The sequence below is a fragment of the Solea solea genome, chromosome 7 (assembly GCF_958295425.1).
Source record: "Solea solea chromosome 7, fSolSol10.1, whole genome shotgun sequence".
NCBI classification, from domain to species: domain Eukaryota; kingdom Metazoa; phylum Chordata; class Actinopteri; order Pleuronectiformes; family Soleidae; genus Solea; species Solea solea.
This window is the reverse complement of record NC_081140.1, coordinates 22,477,410-22,501,671: the sequence shown is the minus strand read 5'-3', so window position 1 is coordinate 22,501,671 and position 24,262 is coordinate 22,477,410. Positions and strand designations below refer to the sequence as shown.

Sequence of the window (24,262 nt, the reverse complement as noted above, 5' to 3'; positions counted from 1 at the left end):
CTGATACCGTTAGTGCGTAAAATGAAAGAGAGGGACGGTCGAAATCTCCCCAATCATAACAAATCAGTGATTCAACCTCCGGCACCAGGCTAAGCAGATTACTGTCATTTTCCACCACTTGTCCCTTGTAGCTAACAACCTCCAATTAGCAAATCCCGCTGTGCATATCTGTGCCCTGACGGGAAGCCACCATGACAAGCAAAGAAATTAGAAGTCCTGCATGTTAATCTACCACGGTCTGGCAATCTGTGTCATCGTCAAAGCACTGTCAGGGGAAATGCATATTCAACAGCAAAGACACAGACAGCAGCAAGAACAATGACAAGAAAGTCCGGCAACACACAGCGCTGCGGTGCTGCTGTTCCATGCGGCAGGTAGACTGCTGTGAGCCAACCGTCTGATGAGGAAAGACTGCAGTGAGTTAGTGAGACTGTGCCGTGTATCATGTTACTACACCTGCAGCAGACGCCAGTGTCATTACTTATCTTTAGTAAAATACACCAGACAGTCATTCAGAATCAGCATAATATGCAACCCTATTACAATGTACTGTAATAACGCTGCAACTATTTTTATGATTGATTCACCTGTCAATTATCGTATATGGTAGATTTATTTACATCTAATGGTGAGACTACAAATTTAAACAAATAGAGATATGCTGCCTTCACGTGCTGTCAGAAAGATAATATTTCTCCCTTGTGAAATCAGAACTACGAGTGCGTTACACTCATACGGAGCCCGGGTAGGGTCATGGTCAAGGGAACACAAAAGTATTGTGAGGGAATGCAAAACGTATTTTGAGGGAACGCAAAAAGTATTGCGAGGGAACGCAAAAAGTGCTGCGAGGGAACATAAAGGGAACGTAAAAAGTATTGCGAGGGAACGTAAAAAGTATTGCGAGGGAACGTAAAAAGTATTGTGAGGGAACGTAAAAAGTATTGTGAGGGAACGTAAAAAGTATAGTGAGGTAACATAAAAAGTATTACGAGGGAACGCAAAGAGTGTTTCAAGGGAACGCAAAAAGTATTGCGATGGAACGTAAGAAGTATTGCTAGGGAGTTTTGCGTCACAAATGGTAAATAATTCCTTTATTATAATTATTATAATTCTATTGTGGATTGTGTACAAAATGTTAATGTTTTATCTACTAAACAGTAAAAAAAATGCCTTTACTGTTACCCATGAAGCATGTAAGGGTGATCCGTGTGTCAGCTATTTTTCATTTCGCTCCAACAACAAAAGCACTTGAGTGCAATGCACTTGTCGTTCTGATTTCACAAATGGGAAGTATCATGTTTCTGATAGCACGTGAAGGCAGCATATCTCCACTCAGGAACTCATGTATCAATACTATCTCCCAATTTCCCACTGGAAATCACAGCAGTTGGGGGCGTTCATGTGCATTTTGCATGACGGAACTCCATATTTACCATCCGCAAAATGATGGCAGATATCATAATTACATTCTTAATTGTTCTGTTCTGTCCACAAATGAAAAGCATTCTCTTTATTATCATATAGGGAGCAGAGAACACAAAAAATCTTCACATTTAAGAAAATTAATTCAGAGAAAACTGATTGATTCTATTACTAATTGATTAAGTGTTGCAGCCCTATAACAATATACACTCCAGTGTCACTGAAATGGTCGTTTGGCAATCAAATCAAATCAATTCTATATATTTATGTGCATAATGATGTAAAATGTAACTGTTGATAAACTAAGAACTTTTGTTTTGATTCCTCAATAGTTTAAAGTGACACATTTTCCACATAGCAAAAAAAAAAACATTGTGTGTGTGTATGAATTGAGGGCAGAGCTCTTACCTGTCGCTGCTGTGACAGTTTGAATGGCAGCCCAGCAGGACCAGGCTTGGCTTGGTGACACAGGGCCGCTGATGTGGAGATCTGTTGGTTCTGGAAGTGGAGAGCTGAGTGTGGCGGATTCTGGCAGGTTGAAGGTGACTGCTGCTGCTGCTGCTGCTGGGCTGAGGTTTTATTCACCGGGCTCGCCATGATCGACATCGGCTGATTGGCAGAATGGGGTGCCTTGGGGCTGAAGTGCAACGTGGGCTTGGTGCTAAGACCCTTCATGTCCAAATGATGGGAGGAGCCAGCATGCCCGTTTGACTTGAAGAGGCAGTTGTTAATCCCTTTATTCTGGGGGCCGATTCTCTGCTGGCTAATCGGGGCCGAATTAGAGACCTTATCCTGGGTAAAGGTGCTGGTGGATGAGTGGTTGCTCATGGCAGGAGCCCAGCTAGACAGTCCCACAGGTGGTGGTTGGTGGTGGTGGTGGAGCAGAGTGTTCGGCTGCTGCTGGTTTGCTGCCATCTGCTTCAGCTGCTCTGCGTGAGATATTTCTGGCCAGCAGGGCATGGCTCTGGGGTGTCCTGCCTGTGTGTTAGCTTTCTGTGACGTGGTGCTAGAGGACGTGCTGGTCAGCGTGAAAGAGGGCCCCGCGGAGGCAGGTCGAAGCTGCGGCGAGCCCCCGTGGACGTGGCCAAAATCCGGGGAGTGCTCCGTCTTAATCTGCTTCTCCATCGGGGAACACAGATTAGCCGCTGCGCCCGCTGAGCTTGGCCGACCTAGATCCAAACCGAACGTATCATCCTGTTTCAGCATCTTCTCAAACTCCAGGTCATTCAGCGGGGGCACCGTCTTTGTCAGCTCATCAAACAGATCCTGGAGTTCTGGGTCAATCTGACCACCGCCTTCATCTTTAAAATCAAAAATCATCTCCGCATTCGACTGACCACATGACGGCACCTCGATGGGCTCCTTTTTCATTTCTTTCAGGGTCATGTTGAATATATCTGATCTCACTCCGTGGGGCATCATGTAATTTTTCCCCTGCATCCCCATGGTTGATGATCCTTGAAGAGAGTGAGACTGGGTCAGGTTATGGTTGCAAGGCCCATGTCCCAGACCGCCGCTGTCCACGCGAACCCTCTTAAAGTCTGATCCAGAGAAAACGCAGGAGAGTCCATTCTGCTTTTGTACGTGTCCCGGAGCGTGTCCCTCGATCTTCCGTCGCAATGATCCTTGAAGCTGCAAAACAAAACAGAACTGTATTTCAAAACTGCTGTCACTTCACTTTCACTTCATGTATTCCTTACAGAATGTTCTCATAGCAGAACTTTTAACTACTGCACTTGATTCAAAGCTTCCCTGTGAACTCATTTATATCGTGGTGATAGTTCTGAGTGTGGGCGTACGAAATTCTAAATGCAGTTCAAAGTGTCGCCATGTAAATTAATCCAATTTCACAATTTGCTCCGAGGCCTATAGATGCAGTGCACTTGACAAACGTGTGAAATTCAGAAAGATTAGTTTTATTAGCAGACATTCTGTAATTCAGTAGAATAACTTTTGATTTTAGAACAGTGATGAGGCCTCAAATGCCCAGATTTATCATGTAAGACACATTCAGATTAAAGATAGAAGAGTATTTAAATACATTTTTGTCAAAATCCTTGCAGTGCAATGCAGCAATGAGGGAGGAAAAGCTGCTGCAGCACTTATAAGAACATTGTTTTTTATATAATGCAGTTTGAGCACAGTGGATGGGCTGAGAAGATAGTTAGGAATCTGATACAGTCGACAGACCACAGAGAGAAGAATAGGGCCTTTGTATGTTTCCCCTCATTTGCATACATTATATTTTCATCCATTGTGCTTCCTTAGATAGTGGAGTTTCTCCTTTGTGGCTTAGATTCTGCTTAACATGCTGCTGCAGATATCTGACTTCCTTTTGTCCTGTCCCCACGTCTTCATTTATAGTGCACACACACTGTAGCTGTACCAACTGTATCACCAGTGTGCCAACTCACTGTAACCAAACACCCCATAAAACCGTAACAGAAACAACATCCTCATGTTGTCATAGCAAATGCAATAGTTTTATTTTTTCATTTATTTCAACATATGTATTTTCAGACATATACATAATCCTTCCTCGTGTGAGCCGAAAAACATACTATTGTGTAACAGCAATCTCAGGCAGGCTGCTGTACAAACACGAGAGGACACATTATCTGACTATCTTTCACTGTTGGTGCCTTCATGGAAACAAAAATGAGTGTGATTGTGCACCAACCTGATTGCTGCATATTCCACTGTGGGAACACATTTGAGTCATTTGCACATGCTGGCACACATTGCATTAAGATGATTCATATCCTGAGGGTTTGAAGTAAATCCTGCAGTTTACATTTTCTAGCCTGTTTTAGTTCTGCAGATGCTTCTGCTACATACTGCATCTCTATGACTGTCCCAAGCTTTAGCTGACATTAAAGTGAATACATTTTATTTTGTGTAGTACTAGATTCTATGGCTTTAGTTTTATATAAATCAGTCCATGTCATAGCCGACGATTCATAAAGAGCAGAAAGCACAGATCTGTCAGTATAATGACCCTCAAGTGAAGTGGTGTAGAACCAAGTCTGCATGTACTGTAGACAGATTAACTTCCAGGTAACCATGTGGCTTGTTTCAGCAACACTGGAAAATCCAAAAGTCAGCGCCTGAAATGGACATGAGCTTGAGCAAAGACAGAGGGGGAGAAATCCACCACATTCAGCCTAAAATGTCAAAAGTCAAGCAAAGGAGGTTTCTTTTTGTCTAAATATGAATTCAATTCAACTTAGGTTTGTGGGTCATTGACGTTCACCAGGACAGATGAGACGTGAAACTCAATCATTTGCCTGACCTGAATCAGAAGACAACTGCCTAACCCTGACACCGGCAAACAAATCACTGTAACAGTCCACTAATTCAAATCCAACTTACGTGAAGATAAAACTTGTGTGATCATGTTCATTAAATACTGTAAATTATTCATAATACATCTCAGAAAAACAAGGTCTGCTAAACAAAGCTTCACAAAACACATTTGTCTTTCACAAATCTCCCATCTGGGAAATCAATATTCACTGTCAGGTAGAGAAAAATGTATTTAGCCGATGATTCGTGTCACTTTTTGACATGTGAAGTTTCGTATGTGGTAATCGTTTAGCTATTACCTTTATTACATTTCGCAGAGTTCTACTCTTTTTCTTTCTTTCTTCACAGACGAAGTGAGGAAATCTTGTGTGATGATGTAATGTCAGTCTGGTCGGATGATGCCAAAACAGAAAGTTACACGAGACACGTAGAGTCCTGGAAATCATGCACAAGTTCATCCACGCACTCTCCGTCTCATTCACTGGCTCCTTTATGCCATCCTCGCGGAGATCCAGAGACTATTGAACGTTGTATTTCTCCACAAACTGACCAACACAGGCTGTCCAGTGTGAGCAGTGCTCGCACACTTTTTCTCCCCCCTCTGTCTACAGTAGCTCCAGAGGGCTGTTTCTGGAGAAGGCAGACAGGAGAGCTCCTCATGGTTCAAGGCACTGTCTGAGAAAACACATCATGAATAATGGAAAGGAGAGCGGATGGGTTGCAAAAAGCCATTGTAAGGCAGGGTTGTCTCATTACTGCCTTTAAAAACGGGCCGTGGTCAAGGGTAATTCTCAGTTCAGAATTCGGAGCAGTGGCAGTTCCTTGAAGACATCTTGTGGCAGCGGGTATTTGCCAAGGTCAGATGACATGTGCATCTGCATATTACCGTCATTTTAGTTCAAATAAATAAAAAATAACCTATCTTCAGACACACTTACTGGTACAAAAACATTTTAACAAATAAAAATTCACTATATTCACTCAAGAGTGGCCTCTTGGTTGGCCTGAAATCCCCATGACAGATCTCCAAGTGATCTTAAAATAGATTTTTTGATTAACATTTAATGAGCTTAGAAGCTCTGAATCGCTTTGAAAGTGACTCCTCCTGTATGAAACTCAAACATACACTATGTGTTTTATATGTATATATATATGTATATATGGAGATGCAAGCACAACTGTGCTTTCTTGGTTTGCAAAGGACTTGGTTTTGTGGAGTAAATGTATTAAAACCAAGGCAAACAAAATACTTTGTTTCACTAAAAGTTACAACATTCTACATCTTAACTTAAACAAAACTTCTAAACAAGTGAGAAATACCACCTCAGTGGTAGTTTTCCTCACTCGACTAACAACTAAGACTCATATTATGGGCATGTTGAATAAATGTGACGTTTAAGGGCATAAAATGTGTCCCATTTTGTCCAAGTTCACCTGAATCATTTCATTCATTCAAGTGAATTTGGAAATTTGAAAGAATTCCTTCATGAATCTCTGCTTTCACAAGACAAACATTTTTTTTTGTCTAATATCACAGTGACCTTGATCTATGACCACAAAGTCTAATTGTTTTTATCCTTGATTCCAAGTGCAACATTTGTGCCATATTTGAATGAATTCCTCTTGAGATAAAATGATGCCTCAACATGGTCAACATGGGGACATGTAACTGTACTTTACCTTTAACCACTAAATCCAGAACAGATTTTATTTTTAAATTAAACCTCTCAACGTTGCATTCAGTGCACTAATGGTGAAGTTTGAAGCCTTGAGATTTGCGGCTGTTATTCCCTCAGCGTCCACTCATATGTGCCATGTTTTATCATTTATTTTCATACACAGCTTATTATTTTACAGATTCCACAATTTTCAATTGCACAGCATAGGTGGGAAAAGTTTTGAAATGATTGTATTGTTGTCTCACTTTTTGAGTTATATGGCGAAAAATTATGTTTTAAATCAAGTGAGAATCATGCTCACTTCCCCAAAGACTTTTTGCAAACCAGCAGTCTACTCCTGCTACTTAAGTGCTATTTCAATTACGCTTTCTCTTTTCAAAGTGTGTAAAAAAAACCGATTGGCACTGACGTACAGCTAATAAATCAACTGTGGCAGTGAGAAAGCTAACCACGGCCATGTCGAGCAGAGGCTATCTGTTCCTGGGAGCTGTGAGGCTGGTAGATGGTGTGTCATGCTGCGCGGCGAGGTGATGCTGAGCACTGTGGATGGGGCTCCGGGTGCGTCGTAACAGGGACACAACAGCAGGCCTCCTGGTACCATCTGTCTGACCAGTGGCAAAGCCCCAGAGAGCACGCTTCAAGGGTATTGGTTTGAAAGTGTTCGAAAGGTTCTGTCTCTGTGCGTGCGTTTGAGTATGAAAGTGCTCGTCAGCTTATAATCTATTCACCAGAGTCCTGAAACATGTTGCAATCCGCTCCTGCTAGAGTTAGAAACCTTCCTCTCGGCGTTTGACTTGGAAAAGAAACAGCCCCAAAAATAAAGAAATAAATACGACTATTGTGTTTCTAGGGAGACATAATATTTTTGTGGTTCTGCAGGTTGTGTACTGTTACACGAGGGGATTTCAGCTCGTTTATTGCCAGATAAGAAACAAGAGCCCTCAGAGCGGTGCCAGTGATCAGCTGTCATACAAAATTCAGATATCTGCCTGCAGAAAGTAGGCTAAAAAAGTGGAGGGCTCAGTTTAATTACAGGGTTTCCACTCGCTCTCTAAAGCTGTGAGTCATTATCCCTCTGCAGACGCAGAGAAATTGAATCAAACATCACGCGTAACTTAACATTTTAATAATTTAACTGAAGGTAGTAGGGAAGCTGGGGCTGCTGCAATACAGAGCCCACATTTACAAGACAATTTATACTTTCACTCAAATCAGGTCATGGGAGGGCTGTCAGCCGCTGTTGTGTCTTTGACGTAAACTGCTTTCACTTTGAATTATTTTTTTTTACTTTTGTTTAGCAAATTTAACACAACAGCAAGCTGTGCACAATGGGTGTTTGATACTGTACTATGGCACAAAAAAAAGATCCAGGATAATTACAAATCGATGCAACCGAAGGCAGGGAGATGTGATTACCACAGTCTGGCAGGCATTTCTGGTTTGAGTTTATTGTTTATTAGGACTCACATTATCAATAGCTATGCTTCCCAGTGTAATGCAACAGTTTACCTTCAAATCGAACTGATATTTACAGTGTTTATCTTTAAAGCTATATTTGGCAAGATCACTAGAAAAATAGCTAATGACGTATCTCGTCTCCAGTTTATTAAAAAAAGTGTTTCGGTATTGAGGCTTTCTGTCTGGAGATCCTCACACCACACACACACATACTACATGACACAGTGCAGATCTCTCGACTAATATTGACACATTTTATTGTGTTCATTGTCCTGCTGGGTTCACTGGGGTAGTTACATATTTACAGAATATTAAAAAAACAACCACACCAACATTTGAAGTGTTTTAGAAGGAACATGGGCGTGACTTAAAGCTGTAGTTTGTAAGTTACCTACAATGAATTGGCAAACTCTCTGTGTTCCTCATGTGGAAGTTTTTTGTTTTTAGGACTGAGCAGGCGACGGGAGGAAGCACACAGCGCAAGTAAAGACAGAGATCATACAGCAGCTGAAAACAAATCTTTTTAAATGTTTTTGCCTTTGTGCAAACGTAATCGTACGATATTCAAAATATGTGCTCCACCGACAGCAATCAAGCACTCCTAAAACTGCCTAACTATGTGCCTGCCAATCACAGCTGCTGCTGTTCCTCTCACTATGCAGCTCCAAATGAGTTTTCTGGATGCAGTCAGTACAAGTCACGTTATGTTATGTTATGTTATGTGAATGCGGGTGGGGAATAGAAATACAGGTCATACAACACAGGGTCCAAAAGACTGTGGACAGTTTTGGTAATTACCCAGAATTCCACAGGGGTCAATAGAGGTTCCTCACTGGTGTTTTAAACTAAAACAAATTTCTAAGTATGTTTAATAGATAAATGAGTGGCTAAGTTAATAAAAACATCAGTAGGTTGATTAGTTTTTATAAATAGTCAAATATAATTCTTTTCACTCTAAATAGAAGAAAAAAGGGAACGCCTGTGCCATAAGGTAGCACAGTGATGTGAGCACAGGATCATAGTGTACTTTCCTAATCAGGCTAGCGCGTGTTGGGACAAAGCAGCACACTGCAGAGGTGGGCTACTTTTGGCTCATCAGCACTTTGCATCCCCATACTTCCTGACACAGTTGTATTAGATTGAGGCTGCCCTCCAGAGAGCAGGCAAGAGAGAAGGATGAGCAGGAGAAGCAGCAGCAGCAGCAGCAGGGAAAAAAAAAGGAGAAAAGAGAGGCAGCTTTGTGGCAGCCTCTGGGAAATGGGATGAGATGATAAGAGCTCCTTTGAAGAGAAATCAGCCATTGTATTTACTGAAGGCAGATTTTTTTTAACAGTTACTGTAGCTCAGCTCCAATATTCCATGGAGAAACTTGCTATTTTAACAAAACACAGCTTGCACACACACAAAGCAATCCTTTTGAAGGAATTAGCATTCAAATATCAGCTCTCCATTATCCAAATACACAGATTAGAAGCCAGTATTACAATCCGCCTCTGCTTTGACATGCCCTCTCTTCAGAATCAAACAGACGAGCTTAACATGATATCCCCAAGGCTGCAGAAAGCTGCTCCAACCCCATAAGAAAATATGCAGGGGGCCCCTTAAAAAAAAGTAACAAGCAATGCTGATATCGCTGCATTCACCGGTCACTGCACAGCTATTACAATGAAGAAAGACCTTAATTAATGGTGACAATGCATGCGGAGCTGCTCTTGGAAAGCCTGACTCACTGGTCAAGCACATTTTTATTTAGAGTATGTCGTATAGAGAGCAAGTGTTCTTACCTCGGCCAAGTTTTAATAATATCTGTTTATCGAGTGTATTCTCATGTGAGGAACAAAGCTGTGGTCTCACATTTCAGGGACAGCAAAACAACAGCAAAGTGATACCGGGAACTACAATGTGGTGGTGTGAGCGCATGTCTGTGAGGGGGTGGGCATACTCTGTTCGGGGCCTCACCACAGAACCAGCTAGTCCACGCCACTGCAGACGTACCACAGGTCACCAACATCGCAGTGACAAGCTGTCACTTCACATCACCCATGGCCATGTGGCTCACAGAGCTCCCGACACTGCTGTCGCCTCTCATCCACATGTCATTCTTAACCACAGAGACATTTGCTGAGAAAGGACTGAGGGCTCCCTGGACTCAGGAGCTCATCCCGCACAGCACGCACCACTGAGGCTTTCAGAGTCAAAGGGATCCCGACCATAAATGATTTAACGGTAGAAATTACAGGATGTGTTTGGATTCACTGTATCAGAACTGTATCAGACTGAAAAAAGCTGCGTGCTGCAGCCATCGATCATATCATTGTTTCTGCTAATGACAACTGCCATCTTTGTTTGCACTTAGTCGTGACATACGAGAGGAAGACGATGTGCAGGGAGATCGTTTAAAGCTGGCGTAGGCAAACAATGTTTGACATTATTGATTCATAATTACACAATGGCCTCTCAGCATAATGTGAATCAAGTCATTTGAGAGACAATTAAATGTGAATTTCCACTAGACGCTGTTTGTTTCGAAATATGACCTGCAATTGGAGGATTTGACCAATCGCAGTGTAGTTTAGACACAGAGAAGGTGCTCCTATAAGCTGTAATACTAATTTACTGTACTGTAAATTTGCTTTTCCAGTGTTGGTAACAACTGTCTATGCTACAAAGAAACCAAAAAAAGGAATAAAGTCTAAAACAGAGGCAGACAATAAAAGTGTCAATATGGGAAGAGTGTTTCAGAGATTGCCATGGGCCATCTGTCACAGAAGAAGCATGTGCTTCTGTCTGTGCTCATCCCAAAACAATCCACTATTTTTACGAGCAATCCCACCAATACTTGAACAAGCCCAGAACTAGACAAAGATAACCACACAGGGTTCGCTTGTTGCCGACAACTTGTTCTTGTACTTTACAAGGTTTCATTTAGTGGTAACATGAGCTCAAATACTTGTTGCTCCAACACTTTTAAGTTCTGGAAAGTCTCTATATGCTCCCGCAATTCCAATCCACATCATAAGTGCAACTTTCTGAGAACCAAAAATGGCAGGACATGATATATTCACCATGATGACATGTTTCTACAGACTGGTGTATGTACTTAAGCGAGGCAGGAGGTGAGAAACAATTTTCACTCTGGGAAACTGCTTCAGGGTGTGGGAGGGTTAACATGAATCATACATTTTAAGGGCTTCTTCACAAGAAAGTGTTATGAATAAAGAAATTAACAGTTCTTGCAGACAGCAGAGGTCACTGCGAGCAGGGAAAGATCAGAAGCAAAATCTCTGGTGAAAGGTCCTGGCTGTGCTTTAAGGATTACTGAAATACTGTACATTGAATAAAGTAAAATAGACAGAACAGCAGTGCAACCTTGGTATTTAGGCAGCCGGGAGCTACATAGAGATCATTACATATCAGTAACACAAGATAGCATGGATTGAGTTGTTGTTGTTTGACTATCACATTACAGAAGAATGAAGTGCTGAGGCAGATACGAGGCCACAAGACAGATGATGTTTTTAGCTCCTTTTAAAACAAACAAATCCCTTGTTAAACATGTCTTAAAAAATCTACAAGCATGTTTGTTACCTTAAAAGGCCATTGCCACACAACTACAAGCACCTTTTTCCCAGCAACTGTCAAATATGAGGCCTGCCTCCGGTAATGCCACAGGAAAAGGCCCATAAGCAGGGAACAAGTTCCCTTCCTGTTTTCAAAGACGATTCCTATGGCATGCAGAGCCGTTTCCTGCTCGCTAGGCTCATTTCACCATCTCAAACATCTGGCTGCTCTTCAGCATGCAGCTGCAGCACGGTGAGCGCCAACAGTGCCACTGCTGAGTTGAAATAACACAGTCCTTCCAGTCATGTCTCTGGCTACTACAAAGAAAACCTAACTTCACTAGCATCTGTGCTGCATCCTAATCCAGTCAGTTATTCAGGACAACTATTGATGAGCGTGTGTACTTGCAATTTACCCTTAAGTATTTATCTTACTCAACATCATGACAGGGTAAAAACACAAGATGAAGTTACGGTTAACCATAACCAAGTGAAAGGAGTCAAAGCAGAACCCCACACCACCACCACCACCCAGTAACCATCTGGTGACTACATTGAGGAGGTTTGTTGATGGTGACAATGCAGTAAAAATGAGGTCACTCACCATATTTAAAAAAAAAAAAAAAAAAATGGGTGCAGTGTTCTGGGTTCTTTTTAAGCCAAATCTGAAGTGAACAAATGCTGAACAGCCACCAACTCTGGGGGTAGAAGAAGACGACGTAAAAACTGTGGCGGCGTCTTTCTTCGTACCATACAGCAACCACAAGAGCCATGCTCGCTATATTTTGTATCACGTTTAACATAGCAGGTACGAAACATACAGAACCACAGCACGAGCCATCTCACCATTCAATGTTCACAGCAAGCCTATAGAGAGATACAGCACCAGAGCCAGACGTAAACCGCCAATAAATCGGTTTTCTCCTCCACATACACTCGTACCGGGCAAGTTGTACAATTCTGTCTTAGTTTAACTACGGCATTAGCTCGATTAAGCTGTGCATGTAAACATATTGAGTGTTGCCAACAGTTGCGTGCTTAGTCTGGCTAAATGCTAAATGCTAAAATATTGATGAAGCATAATCCCTGCTGTGGCTGCAGAGCTCATTCAACTCGGTGTCAAAACCCTGCATAGCTGAGTGAGACTGGAGCAGACTAGTAACAAGTGACTGCAATAAGCAGAGAATTTTATTGTCAACAAGACTCATAACAGTGGCGTTCACACAGGTATGTGCAAAACATGACTCATCACTGTCCAGAGGAGATTATTATGTCTGGCATTGCCTAGCAACATATAATTTTTTTTGTCTGCGTTTGTTGTTTGTACATGCTGTAGAGTTTCTGCTTCTTTATTCTGTAATTAATTCAACAAGAAGTGTCCGTTTTTGATTTATGTAATTTAATATTGCTACATAAAGTCAGCGGGTGTCCCTGCACTTGTATTTATTAGTTGTATGCACAGGCTGGAAAGTGCCTGACCAGGATTTATTGGTTGCTTTAAGTGCACTTTTTATTGAAAAAAAATATACTACATACCTGGCAGCTTTTAATTCAGTAGTTACAGCATACATCATTACTTTCGTGACAGTGTTTCCGATTCCTTTCCTACATCCTTAGTCTTTTAAAAACAAAGATTCCTTTCCTACATCCTTAGTCTTTTAAAAACAAACAATGTTTACTTCTATCCGAGTAGCATTTTTTTTTTTTTTTAGATTACAGTACATTTTCATGAGTAAAGACCTATTAAGATATATTCAGATTATACATTCCTTGACGAGAGCAGTGACTGTGGTTCTAATTCAGGAAACAATATTTGTCAATATCTGATGCGACTGCAGCAAAGTACTCATCAGCAGTGTCTCTGCAGTGATTTCCCACTGAAACATGGATCCATTTTATATCCCATGGGAAACCTGGGCTGAGTGGTTAATGCTGTGCTAATGCTGCCACACTCAGCCAGGGCTTGATAAGCCTCATGCTTTTAGAGAAGGGAAACACATTTAGTGTTTTAAACCACGTCGGTAGAAAAAAGGCTGGGGAAAATCCACTAGTTGAGAACAGCACACTTGTTGAGTTTTGTCATCTCCCTCTCCTGCTTTTGCTTAAAATGACACACAAATGCACACGTGCATTAGGAAGGGGCGAGCCGTCCCCCTAATCTGCACTCATCCTCTGAAACAATCCTTGGCTGCACAGGGACTGCTGCAGCGAGAAAGTAACACGATAAAAAAAAAAAAACAAGACAAATGTGAGTGGGAAGCTTTACTCCCACTCCGATCAGTTCTGACATTCCAAATAAGGTCTGTGTGGACCAGTGGTAGCAGAGGCCGACACAAAAAAAAACCCTGCAGAGCTCTCACTGACTCCAACCAAGGAAGTGTGTGTGTGGGGGTTGTGGGGGGTGGGGGGGGCTTGGGGGCTCATAACAGTGCAGAAAATATGTGACCTCTAAAAAAAAGAAATTCATCATCAACCTGACATTTCCCACAAGGACAAAAACAAAACACCACATGAAACTGATATATCTTCTATATGAGTTGGATATCACCATCCATTAAAAACAAACATTTTGGGTCAGTGCTGAACTCTTTGCCTTTGGCGGCGGATAACTGTGTTCCGAAAAAAACCAGAGGCGTTTACATTGTTGAAAACAGGAAACAAACAGAGAGCTAAATTAATAGCTACAATGCCCAATTTGCACACTGCACGGGTCCCAAAATGTTGGTAGGAGTTAAATCCTGCTCGCAGTTATAACTGCATGTATTATATTCACTTTTACAACCCGGAGGAGCATGATAATTATATTAAAAACAATAAAAACAGCCAAAGAAAACGGCAAGCTTCTTGCTGTTCAGAATTTATTTTCCTCTTCAAGCGCTATTCATTTTTTTACATTGAATCTGATTATCATCACGTGAAAGCACTTTAGTAATATCTCATTGTTTTGTTGAAAGTAAATTTAGACTCACAACCTTGAACAATGTTGTTTAACAAACAAGAACCAAATGTCAGAGGCAGACAATGACCAGACCAGGTGGTGAAGAAAGTGTAAGAAAGTCCTTACTGGTGCTCAATCTGCACTCACTGATGTATCAACTCCAGTCAATCAGAGACTTAAATGGGGCGAAGGTGTTAGAACTTTTTATACCACCTGAGAAAACATTGAGCTTCTCGAAGTCACACCACCATTATCAACCAACGTTAAAATACAGTGGTGTAAATAGGCTGAGAAAGGTCAGCAACAGACATATTTATTCACAATAAGATAATTTCACCATCCTCTTCTTCCTCACATACACTTGGAAAAGTGGGATTAGATTAAAATGGAGGTTTGAGGTTTTTTTTTTTTTTGTTATTTGTTTAATTTTCCACAAACTCTGGTCAAAATTCCTCACCTCCACTGCGATCACATACCCTGGTATATACAGTAGAACAGTATTTCTGATTTTCCTCCAAGTACTACCAGAGGAAGCTTGCGCACCACTGGTGGTACCATAGTTTGAGAAGCACGGTGTCAGAGAACTGCTCCTACTTCTTGTATGTATTATACCACGCTTTGGAGACTCGACATCCTCGTCTGGAGCTCCTCCGAGTGAAAGATCATCAACCAGTCTTGCACTACAAATTTACAAAGATTGTAAGAGTCCTCGGGTGTGAACTGCACATCGACTCCTAGGACTTTAATTTTTTTTCCTATTGCCTATTAAGCTTGTGCTTCAAAGCTGCTGATTTGTCTGTAAAAGGTGCGAAATTAGCATTGTACTTTCAAGGCTCGGACCAAGTGTCACTGGTGGGAACGTAACAAAAAAGGAATGAAGATATTTCTCGACTCAGGGGAAACGGAGGTTGGAAGGCACAATTTTTCAAAAATACTACCCCTATTCTGGTAATACATAGCTAAATGCAAATCGGTGAAGTATTCCTTTAAGTACATACAAAATGCTTGAACTGATTCCAGCAAAAGCAAATCAATTTTAATTAAAAAGCAGTTATACACTTAGACGAACATAGTTTATTCAATTTCTGCCAACAAACCTGTCATCGAAGCAGAGACATAACTTCAAATGAATGTTGACTGTTTGTTGTTTTAACTGAACGTGTTGGGAGGCAACACTGAGTGAACACCTTAGCCACTTTGACTTCATAAAGTTTTTAGTCTGCTTTCCTTGTCACTTCCTTTTAGCGGCAGGACACTGCTCTGTCGCGCTGCATCCATTTCAACTGGAGGCAAACGCATAGCTTTTTTAAAATCGAGGCTGAGCTCACAACTGTCCGGGGCGAGTGGTGGCTTTCACAGTGGCAGGGAGAGTTCAAGGTTGTAGCAGAGCATGTGTCGCTGAGCAAGTTTGTGCACGTTGGCAGCTCTTGTGTGTGTCTGTGTGTGTAAGTGGGTCCTGTGAACCAAACGCTTTAGGTCTTTTTACATGTTGCAGCTGGTGAGAGAGAGCGAGAGAGAGCTCCCAGGTAATCCGTCCAAGTGGAAAAAAACTACTTTCCCATAACGTGATCATTGACAGTCATTCAAAGTTAAGGGAAACACAAAGCAACCGTTGTTCTTCCAGACTTTTTTTTTTCTCATCAAGAGAGTTGGGAGACAAAAGATCTCCCAAGCATCCGATCTCATCCCAAAATAAATCACAGCAGTAGAAAAAAAAAAAGAAAAAGGTCCTTCTTTACCTAGAGTGGCATTTGGTCAAGTAAACATACTCTGCTGCTTGTAAAGAGACAAACTGTTCCTGACGGTGAACATTTTGTCAGTGGTTTAAAGTTCACGGACTAATCCTAACAACTGCCAAACTCTCACTTCATTATTTTACACCTGAGACAGCTCACCAGTCCATCGCAGGGCCAGGACCATCTGGTGTGGAAAACACGATCCAACCGCTAAAAACTTTAACCAAGTTACACTGAGAGCAAACGAGTAAACTGCCAAGCAGAGGCCGCGCAACAAGTTCGCCATAGCACACAACTGCCTGGGGGCCCCAAGCAGAGAGGGGAGCCCTGGGAACAGTGAGTGCACAGTAAATAATCATTATCTTCATCATCAATTAATCTATTTTCCTTTCTCTCAATTACTGAATTAGTTGTTTGGTCAATGAAGTGTCAGAAAAGTGGTGAAAAATACATGTGTCGCCCATAATGTAATATGATAATGTCTTGTCGTGTCACATATGTTTCCTGTAATGTTCGTGGAGAAGCAAATAAGCCAGAAAACATTTCCATTTAAGAAGTCGGGGTAAGATAACTTTATTTAAAAAAGAACTGTTCATCAATAATTCAGCAGTCCATTACCAATTGATTAAATGCAGCCCAAATTTGTAGCAGCAGAAAAATTAGTCCGTTTTCAGCCTAATGAGTTCGACAAGTAATTTGACAGTAAACCAGCTTTTGCCTGGGGCCCTCCTTTAAAATACTCATGCTCTCAAGTGCCTTGTATCAATGCATGCCTGATTATTACACATTTGAACGGACAGTGTGAGCCGTAAAAATGCAGCAAAGAAAACTCACGCCGATGCAGCTGTTGTCACAGCATCTGTTAAAGAGGAGTGTGCAGAGTGCAGAGTCTGGCCAGGCTCCCTCTGCTGACTCCACCAGAATGAGCAGAGGGGGAACAACAACCACCAAAGCAGACAGAGGCCGTCAAATTTCACGTAGACCACTAGATCATAACAACATTAATAACAAGAGAAGTTAATCAATCCCTCACTTTTCACAGTTTCAAAATGTTCCCCCGGCTAGGCTGAGGAAATGTGTACAGTAAAAGTGGCTGTAGGTCATTTCAAATGTCATTCCTCATCTTGTTTGTGACACAATAACAAAACAAAAACAGAAGCGAGGGTACGTTTCAGTTTAAAATGCAGGTTACCTCTGCGCGCTGTAGGCAGAGACGTCATTCAAACCAAAGCTGTCAATGTCATTCAAACCGCGGTGCAAATGTGACAAGTTCCAGGAGATCACCTACTACATTATGCCGCTGTCACATTAAATGACACAGTGTTGGGTCAGAGCTGCACACATGTGGAACTATCTGCATTTCCATCCCAGAATATGATATTTAGTCTGGGTGGAGGAGATTATCCTGCTTGCTTGTGTGGATTTCACAGCTCAACTGGCAAGACATCCCTTCACTTGCTAGACAGCTGTTTTTTTTTTTTTCTCTTTTTTCTTTACCCCCTCACTTTTACTACTCCAGGCAAAACAGATGAGCTTAGCGACTCAAACTCAGCCACGGCAGCAAAGAGGGGGGGGGGTTGGAATCCTTCTTACCAAGGGCATTAATTAACTTGGACTGTTGATGAGGACAAACACAGATTAACAGGAGTGTCAGTATTTTAATCAATGCTTGAGTTGAAAAAAAAATATCCTTATACAGTGTATCTGTAGGTTAATGACCCACTTAATACATCCGTAAACTGACAGGCTTGGTCTGTAACACTGTTGGAGGATATCAACAAAATCAATAATAAACAATAATACATGGCCTTCAATTTAATAACACGGCTTTCTGTTTTGGTCTTTTTAGCATAAGTAGTTGACTACCAAAATAAGTGCTAGTTGCAGCCCGAGTTAAATTAAATGCATCATGGGAAAATAATAATAAACTAGATGAATCAAATAATTATGGGTAGAATCATTAGATTAATACTTACTAATATTATGATACTAATAATAGTTAGTTTAAATAATAGTTTTGAATGGCCCTGCTGTCAATCACACCATAGCCATACCCTAAAGTATACCCTCCTTTATCAACTTATTGACTCGTGGGCGCTTTTCCACTACACAGTTCCAGCACGGCTCGGCACGGCTCAACTCTACTCGGTATAGTACGTGGTACCAGGTACTCTTTTAGTAACTGATATGGCGAGGTTCCAAGCGTCCAAATGTGACATCGACAGACTGTCGGCCACTGATTGGTCACAGAGTGTCATGAGTCACGATTGTGACGTCCGACACAAGAATCAAACCGAACAATGGCGAACTGTAGATCAGTTCTAAAATCCTGAAAACATGTGTTAATCTCCAACATATAGCAAGGAAATTTCTAAAATCTCAAAACTTAACAGTGTATGTCTGTGTTCCAGTCATACAGGACGACTCTGCGAACAAATATTGTTAATTAAAATACTTTACGAGTCACTAGTTTGTGTGTGTCGCGTATAAAACGACATCATGGTAGTTTCAAACGATACCAAACCGAGTAGAGTCGAGCCGTGCTGTTCTGTGCCGTGCTGGAACTGTATAGTGGAAAAGGGCCATAAATGGGAAAATATTTCTTTATTTTAGAAATTAAGTATGAGGTCGGCTTCATTACAACTTGCCCCCCTGTTTGGCATTCAAAAGAATCCAGGTTTCAGGCACTTTGCATTAGTTTCACTTTCCAGACTACATCTGTTATTTACATATGCGCTCTTTTTTCACCTGAACAGCTTGTGCTGTATCCCCTAAGCCCCCGTGCTTCAAACACAAACCTGAAGTTATAAATATAATTCACTTAGTACATTCAGACATCAAGCTGCAGATCTTAAGTTGCCTGTATCCTGTCGCATTTCAGTAACAATGAATGTAAATCATAAAAAACTCACACTAAATCCAAAGGGCCTACAGTACAGAGCTGGTTCAAGATACTGTGTACAAACAATGTAAATCTCAATATCACCATGTACAGTCACTGTTAGAGGATGTTGTTTACGGAGAACACAGTGTATGATCGCAACTATTTCTACTCTTGAAGGAGTTACTCCTACCAACTTGGGAGAAGTAAAGGAGGACATGACATTAGGAAAGCACGAGCCTCAATTAATTTATCACATTTGACCAACCTACTTCTGTAGCTGAACCACAGAACACCATGCTGTTAGGTTATGGCATAAAAGGGCTGGCTTTGTTGCCGGATGTGGGAAAAAACATCCAATAGACTCTAAAAAAAGCACAGGAAGGAAACTGGGGGTGGGGTGGCAGTGAGTAGCAGAGGGGGTGTGGTGGCGGAGAGTGGGAGTGAAAAAGGAATGTTCTCTTCACTCTCTCTTTCTCCTTCTTGTTATCATGCATGCACACACGTTATAACCCCACTTTCTCACTAACAGCTATGAGAAGAATGCAGCATCGCCGTGTTTCTCTGTGCACAGGATGGCAGGAGAATGCGCCCTCACTTGTTTACTGATCATTTACGTGCCTTAATTAAAAAGAACATGTTGGACCAAATAATTACATTTGAAGGAGTTCTGTTACAGGAACCAGCCCTACTTTGAGTGTGGGATTACTGTGGGATGTATTTTCATCTCTCCGGCTACATTCACACAAACAGCCGCATAGTTCAATTCTGGAAGCATGTGACTTTGATGTGAATGCAACTTAACTGTCACACATGTGCATACAACACTATTTTCCATTTTTGTTTGGCTGTGCTGACCGGCCTGCTGGTGCACGTAGATGAAGACAATGCTCAGCCTATACAGTATATTAGTGGCAGTTGCTGGTCTTTAAAACAGGGGGAAGTTCATTTAAGGCCCAGTTATTTATACATAGATTCTTACATAAATTCTGCAAACAAACAACTAGGGAGACAAGGAAACGCAGTAATTATCCATCCATCTTCTACCACTTTCTACCAATCTCAGCTGACATAGGGTGATAGGCGGGGTACACCCTGGACAGTTTGCCAGTCCATCACAGGGCCACATAGAGACAAGCAACCTTTCACTCTCACGTTCATACCTACGGTTCATTTAGAGCATCCACTTTACCTAATCCCCATATTGCATGTTTTTGGACTGTGGGAGAAAACCGTAGAAAAAATGGGGAGAACATGCAAACTCCATGCAGAAAGGCCCTTGTTCCTACCGGGTCACGAATCCAGGTCAAAGGCAAGAGCGCTAACAACTACATCAACCATGTGGCCCACGTGATAATTATGTGAAACTGAAATGCTATAATAGTGTTTTTATTCACAGCGTATATGTACGAACAAAAATGGGATATATCGCTACACAACAATCAGCTATTTGTCTACGGACTGAGGACTGAGGCAGAAAAGGCTCTGCTGTCGTGTTATGTGTCTGCAACGCTGTCAATCAAAAACTGGTTCCACCTTTTAGACAGTTCCTCCAATCATCAAGCAGAAGCCCAGTGTCCTTGCCCACCCACTGACCCCGAGAGAAGCTGAGCTTCTGTGGAAGTGACTGAAGTTCTGTGCCGTCTTAGTATGTACCAGTCAGTATGTACAGATATTTCACTTATGTTTCACTTATGGCCATATTTCTGATATGTATCCGATGTAGGGCCATGTCCACACAGCCCTGAAAAGAAAAATAGCATATGTGTCACGTCAGACTGGTTATGGCTAGATTTTTTTTTTAGGCCCAGACAGATGTTACCGCCTAAAGCCCAGTTTTCACAGACGTGGGACTGCTGTGAAGTTCATGTGACACAACTAAGTGTTTTCTGATCCAGAGTCTTGCAGTCACCGTGTGTGATGACTGACCGGCAGTAGAGGTTCACACATACTTGATCTTCCAACAGGAGGAGCATGTCTAGCCCCGCAACCACATTTAGTCATGAAAACACAATGCCGGCTGTGATCTCTGACAAGTTTTTTTTTGATGTTGTCTTGCTCCCTCTTCCACCTTCACCACTTCCCAGACTCCGGTGGCCTGGTGACTCCCAGTAGATTTCCAGCAGGCTAAAAATCGAGTCTGTGATGCTTTGGGGAGCCTTCTCTTATTACGGTTTTGTAGACTTCACACGTAGCAGTTGTCGACTGCCGATTGAGCTATGATTGGAGGCTTTGGGTGACTGGAAACCCGGGCTAAAAATCATGTAGCGTGAAAAAATGTTTAGTCCTAACATAGTTATGTGATTCACATACTTAATTGCAGCAAGACTCATTTTCACCTTCTTGAAGCAACATTTACCATCTGGTTTTTACCAGATGGCTCCAACATCCTTTATACATTTTCAACTTAAAAGGGGAAAAAAAAAAAAAAAAAAAACAGTTTATGAGAAAACACCTTCTATAATAACACAAGAGTTCGCTAACACCCCTCAGGAGCTGCCATAAATGTTATGCAAATCGCACATCAGTTACCCAAACCTAAACAATTTGACTGACAATGAAGAACTTGAAGGCAAATATATCCTCATATCCGTCAAACGACGAAGACAGTGTCACTGTCTCTGACATGAGTTCAGTCTGACACTCCATGTTCCCCCTCATTAGCTCTTCGTGTTATCCTTCCATGGAAGGGAAAACAGATTCCTCTCACTTGTCACGCACACATCAGATTCAGCTTAGGATGCAAAATATTTGTGTTTGTTTGATGAAATTTTAGAATCACCTGCGCAAGGAATTTGATTCTGATGAACTTTAGTGTACTACAAAAGCAAGACTGCGAGTTTCCAAAGGCTGTAAACAGATCTAGAGGAGGTGCTGGGGTCTAGTTCTCTCTAGAAATCACTTGATTTACATCACACTGAAAGGGCTTTATGGAATTATTAACTTCCACTGATCAAAGACAGAAGCATCACACCAGTTAACAATGTGTGCCATAATCAGTACAAGCTGAAATTAGTGTCAAATAACCACCAGGCCATGCAGCAACCTCTGCCACTGTTAAGCCTGCTTCCTGTTACAAGCAGATTGCTGATGATTGGACAAGGTAGGATAGAGACCAGGGATCTTCCCCTGGTTTTTAATTCACCGTGTGAGCTGTCGATCTAACAGCAGTGTCTGTGTACCTCTAGGCAAGGTGGAGAGAGAGCAGGCGCCAGAGCATAGCTCAGCACTGTGACACCTCACCACAGCAGAGCACTAACACAAACATTCCAGCTGCCACTCCTCAACCATATTGGCAGAGCTAAGGCAAGAAACAAGACCATCTATGTTCCTCCTCTAGACCCGTATCTGATGCTTGGCACACGGTGATCTGGCAGTTGGAAACATCTGAATCAGGATTTGACAGTTTGGGAATTTGAAGGATGATATGGCACCGATACTTATATTTTAGTACTGAAACCTAAGAATGACAGCCTGAATATTGGCTGCCAGCTTGAATTATTTAGCTGCTTTCATTTAATTCTGGCCATGTTCTCGACCAACAATTACAAGTATGGTTCCAAAATATGTTGCACTGATTACTGAGTGGAATAGAATAAATTGCCTTTGACTTTAGAACAATTGTGATATATTTCAAGTTAAAACAACTTTCATGATCAAGTTTCATTAGCAATCAGATAAACAGCTAACTAGACATTAGCCTAGCCAGATTATCCACAATTTAAGCTACACTAAGTGGCAAAACCCAAGTTTAAAAGCCTAAAGTTTAGTATTTTGGCATGTGCCAAGTTGGCTTGGAATCTGACGTCATCCACTGTACATCCACTTACACCTGCAACCCTACACTGCTTGGACAACAGTAGCTGTCATCCACACGGTGTCCATGACACAATATGTGCAGTGCTTTTTACCATCTATTTTACTCTTAATTAGTGACGGGCATGAATATTCAACAATTCGATTACATGATTGATTCTAAAAAGTCAAATAGCTAATGTGAGTATTCTTAATTGTATTACCGCGGGGGGTGGAAAATGTCCATCCCTACTCTAAATGGGACCATACTTCACAAAATTGACACCTTGTTGTATTAAATAAGACCTGAAATGAATGACTTACACTAAATGAAATCTAAATTACGCCGCGCTGGAATTAATGTACGATTAAATACAGGATCCAACATGTTTGCTGGTGTTATAAATCAAGTGAGATGAAGTCTAATTTTCTCACAGACTTGCACACAAACGGACTTGTAACCAATGGTGTCGCCCCGTGATGGCCATTTTAAATCAGTATTCCATGAAGTTCCCTCCCCAAGATCAGTTATTTTTCAACTATATGTATTTGCTGTGGTTATTTGTCTTTAATTTGTCTTTAATGACAAAACTGAAATGATATAAAATACCAATATTGCCTCAGTATGTTGGTTTAACTCCACCTCAGACACTTGTATTAATGGTGGGACAGCGTTCACCTTGTTATTGTTACTCCTGAGACCGAAGGATGTGCATATTAAAGGCAAAAGGAAAGGAGATGTCAAGGACAGAAAACAGTGAACACTTGTGTTGAATTTTCTATTAGCTCTTGACATTAATTCCTAAAACAACATCAGCAACGTTTCAAACTCGCAAACGTCGTCAGTATCCAGTGGGTTTGTGACTTTCACCTTTCGTACATTTTCACGTCTATTATATTGCCGCGGAGAACAACCGTGGCAAAGAACAGAACATTAGTGCAATGCAAATGGAGTTGAACTGTGACTTAGACCCCGGAGCACACACAGGAGCTGGAGGGAGAGGAGAAAAGAGGAGAAAAAGTGAATGCTTGTGCCTCTTTTCAGCACTCCGCAACTCTGGAGCCTGGGAACTTCGGCAGCTTGGCCGGGCTCTGAGAAATATCCTGAGTTGTAATGTAAACATGTCTGAACTCTGATCTAACATACCCCCCTCTCCCAGTTTAACCCAGCACTCTGTGTTAGGGGTTTGCCAGTGACATCAGGAGCCCACTCTCTCATTTCCTGAGTGGGGTAATGACCCTTGGGAGAAACGGGCTGTTTGAAGTCTTGCAAATAAAACTGCTTTGCTCTGAACCCAATTGTTCCTGGGCAGAGGAGTGACACGGCTGATTAAAACTGCGGTTTGAATGGCTTTGTTTGATACATGGATATTGTTATGAACCTGTAAACCCCCGACTAAAGGGTAGGGTAAAGAATTTCAACGAGGTGAGGACAGAAACACTGTGTGAACACAGGAGCACATACTGTCGGTGGACATCCACACCCA

General features: G+C 41.7%; 1 protein-coding gene across 2 annotated transcripts in view; it reads right to left on the bottom strand.

Annotated features, from left to right (window-relative positions):
- The window catches only part of zmp:0000001236 (mastermind-like protein 2), a 42,018-nt gene that overhangs the window by 6,454 nt on the left and 11,302 nt on the right, over positions 1–24,262 (bottom strand). For both annotated transcript variants that reach the window (XM_058634751.1, XM_058634752.1), the window contains one exon: positions 1,831–3,054. In XM_058634751.1, the coding sequence (XP_058490734.1) occupies positions 1,831–3,054 (1,224 nt within the window). The remainder of the gene's footprint in view (positions 1–1,830; positions 3,055–24,262) is intronic.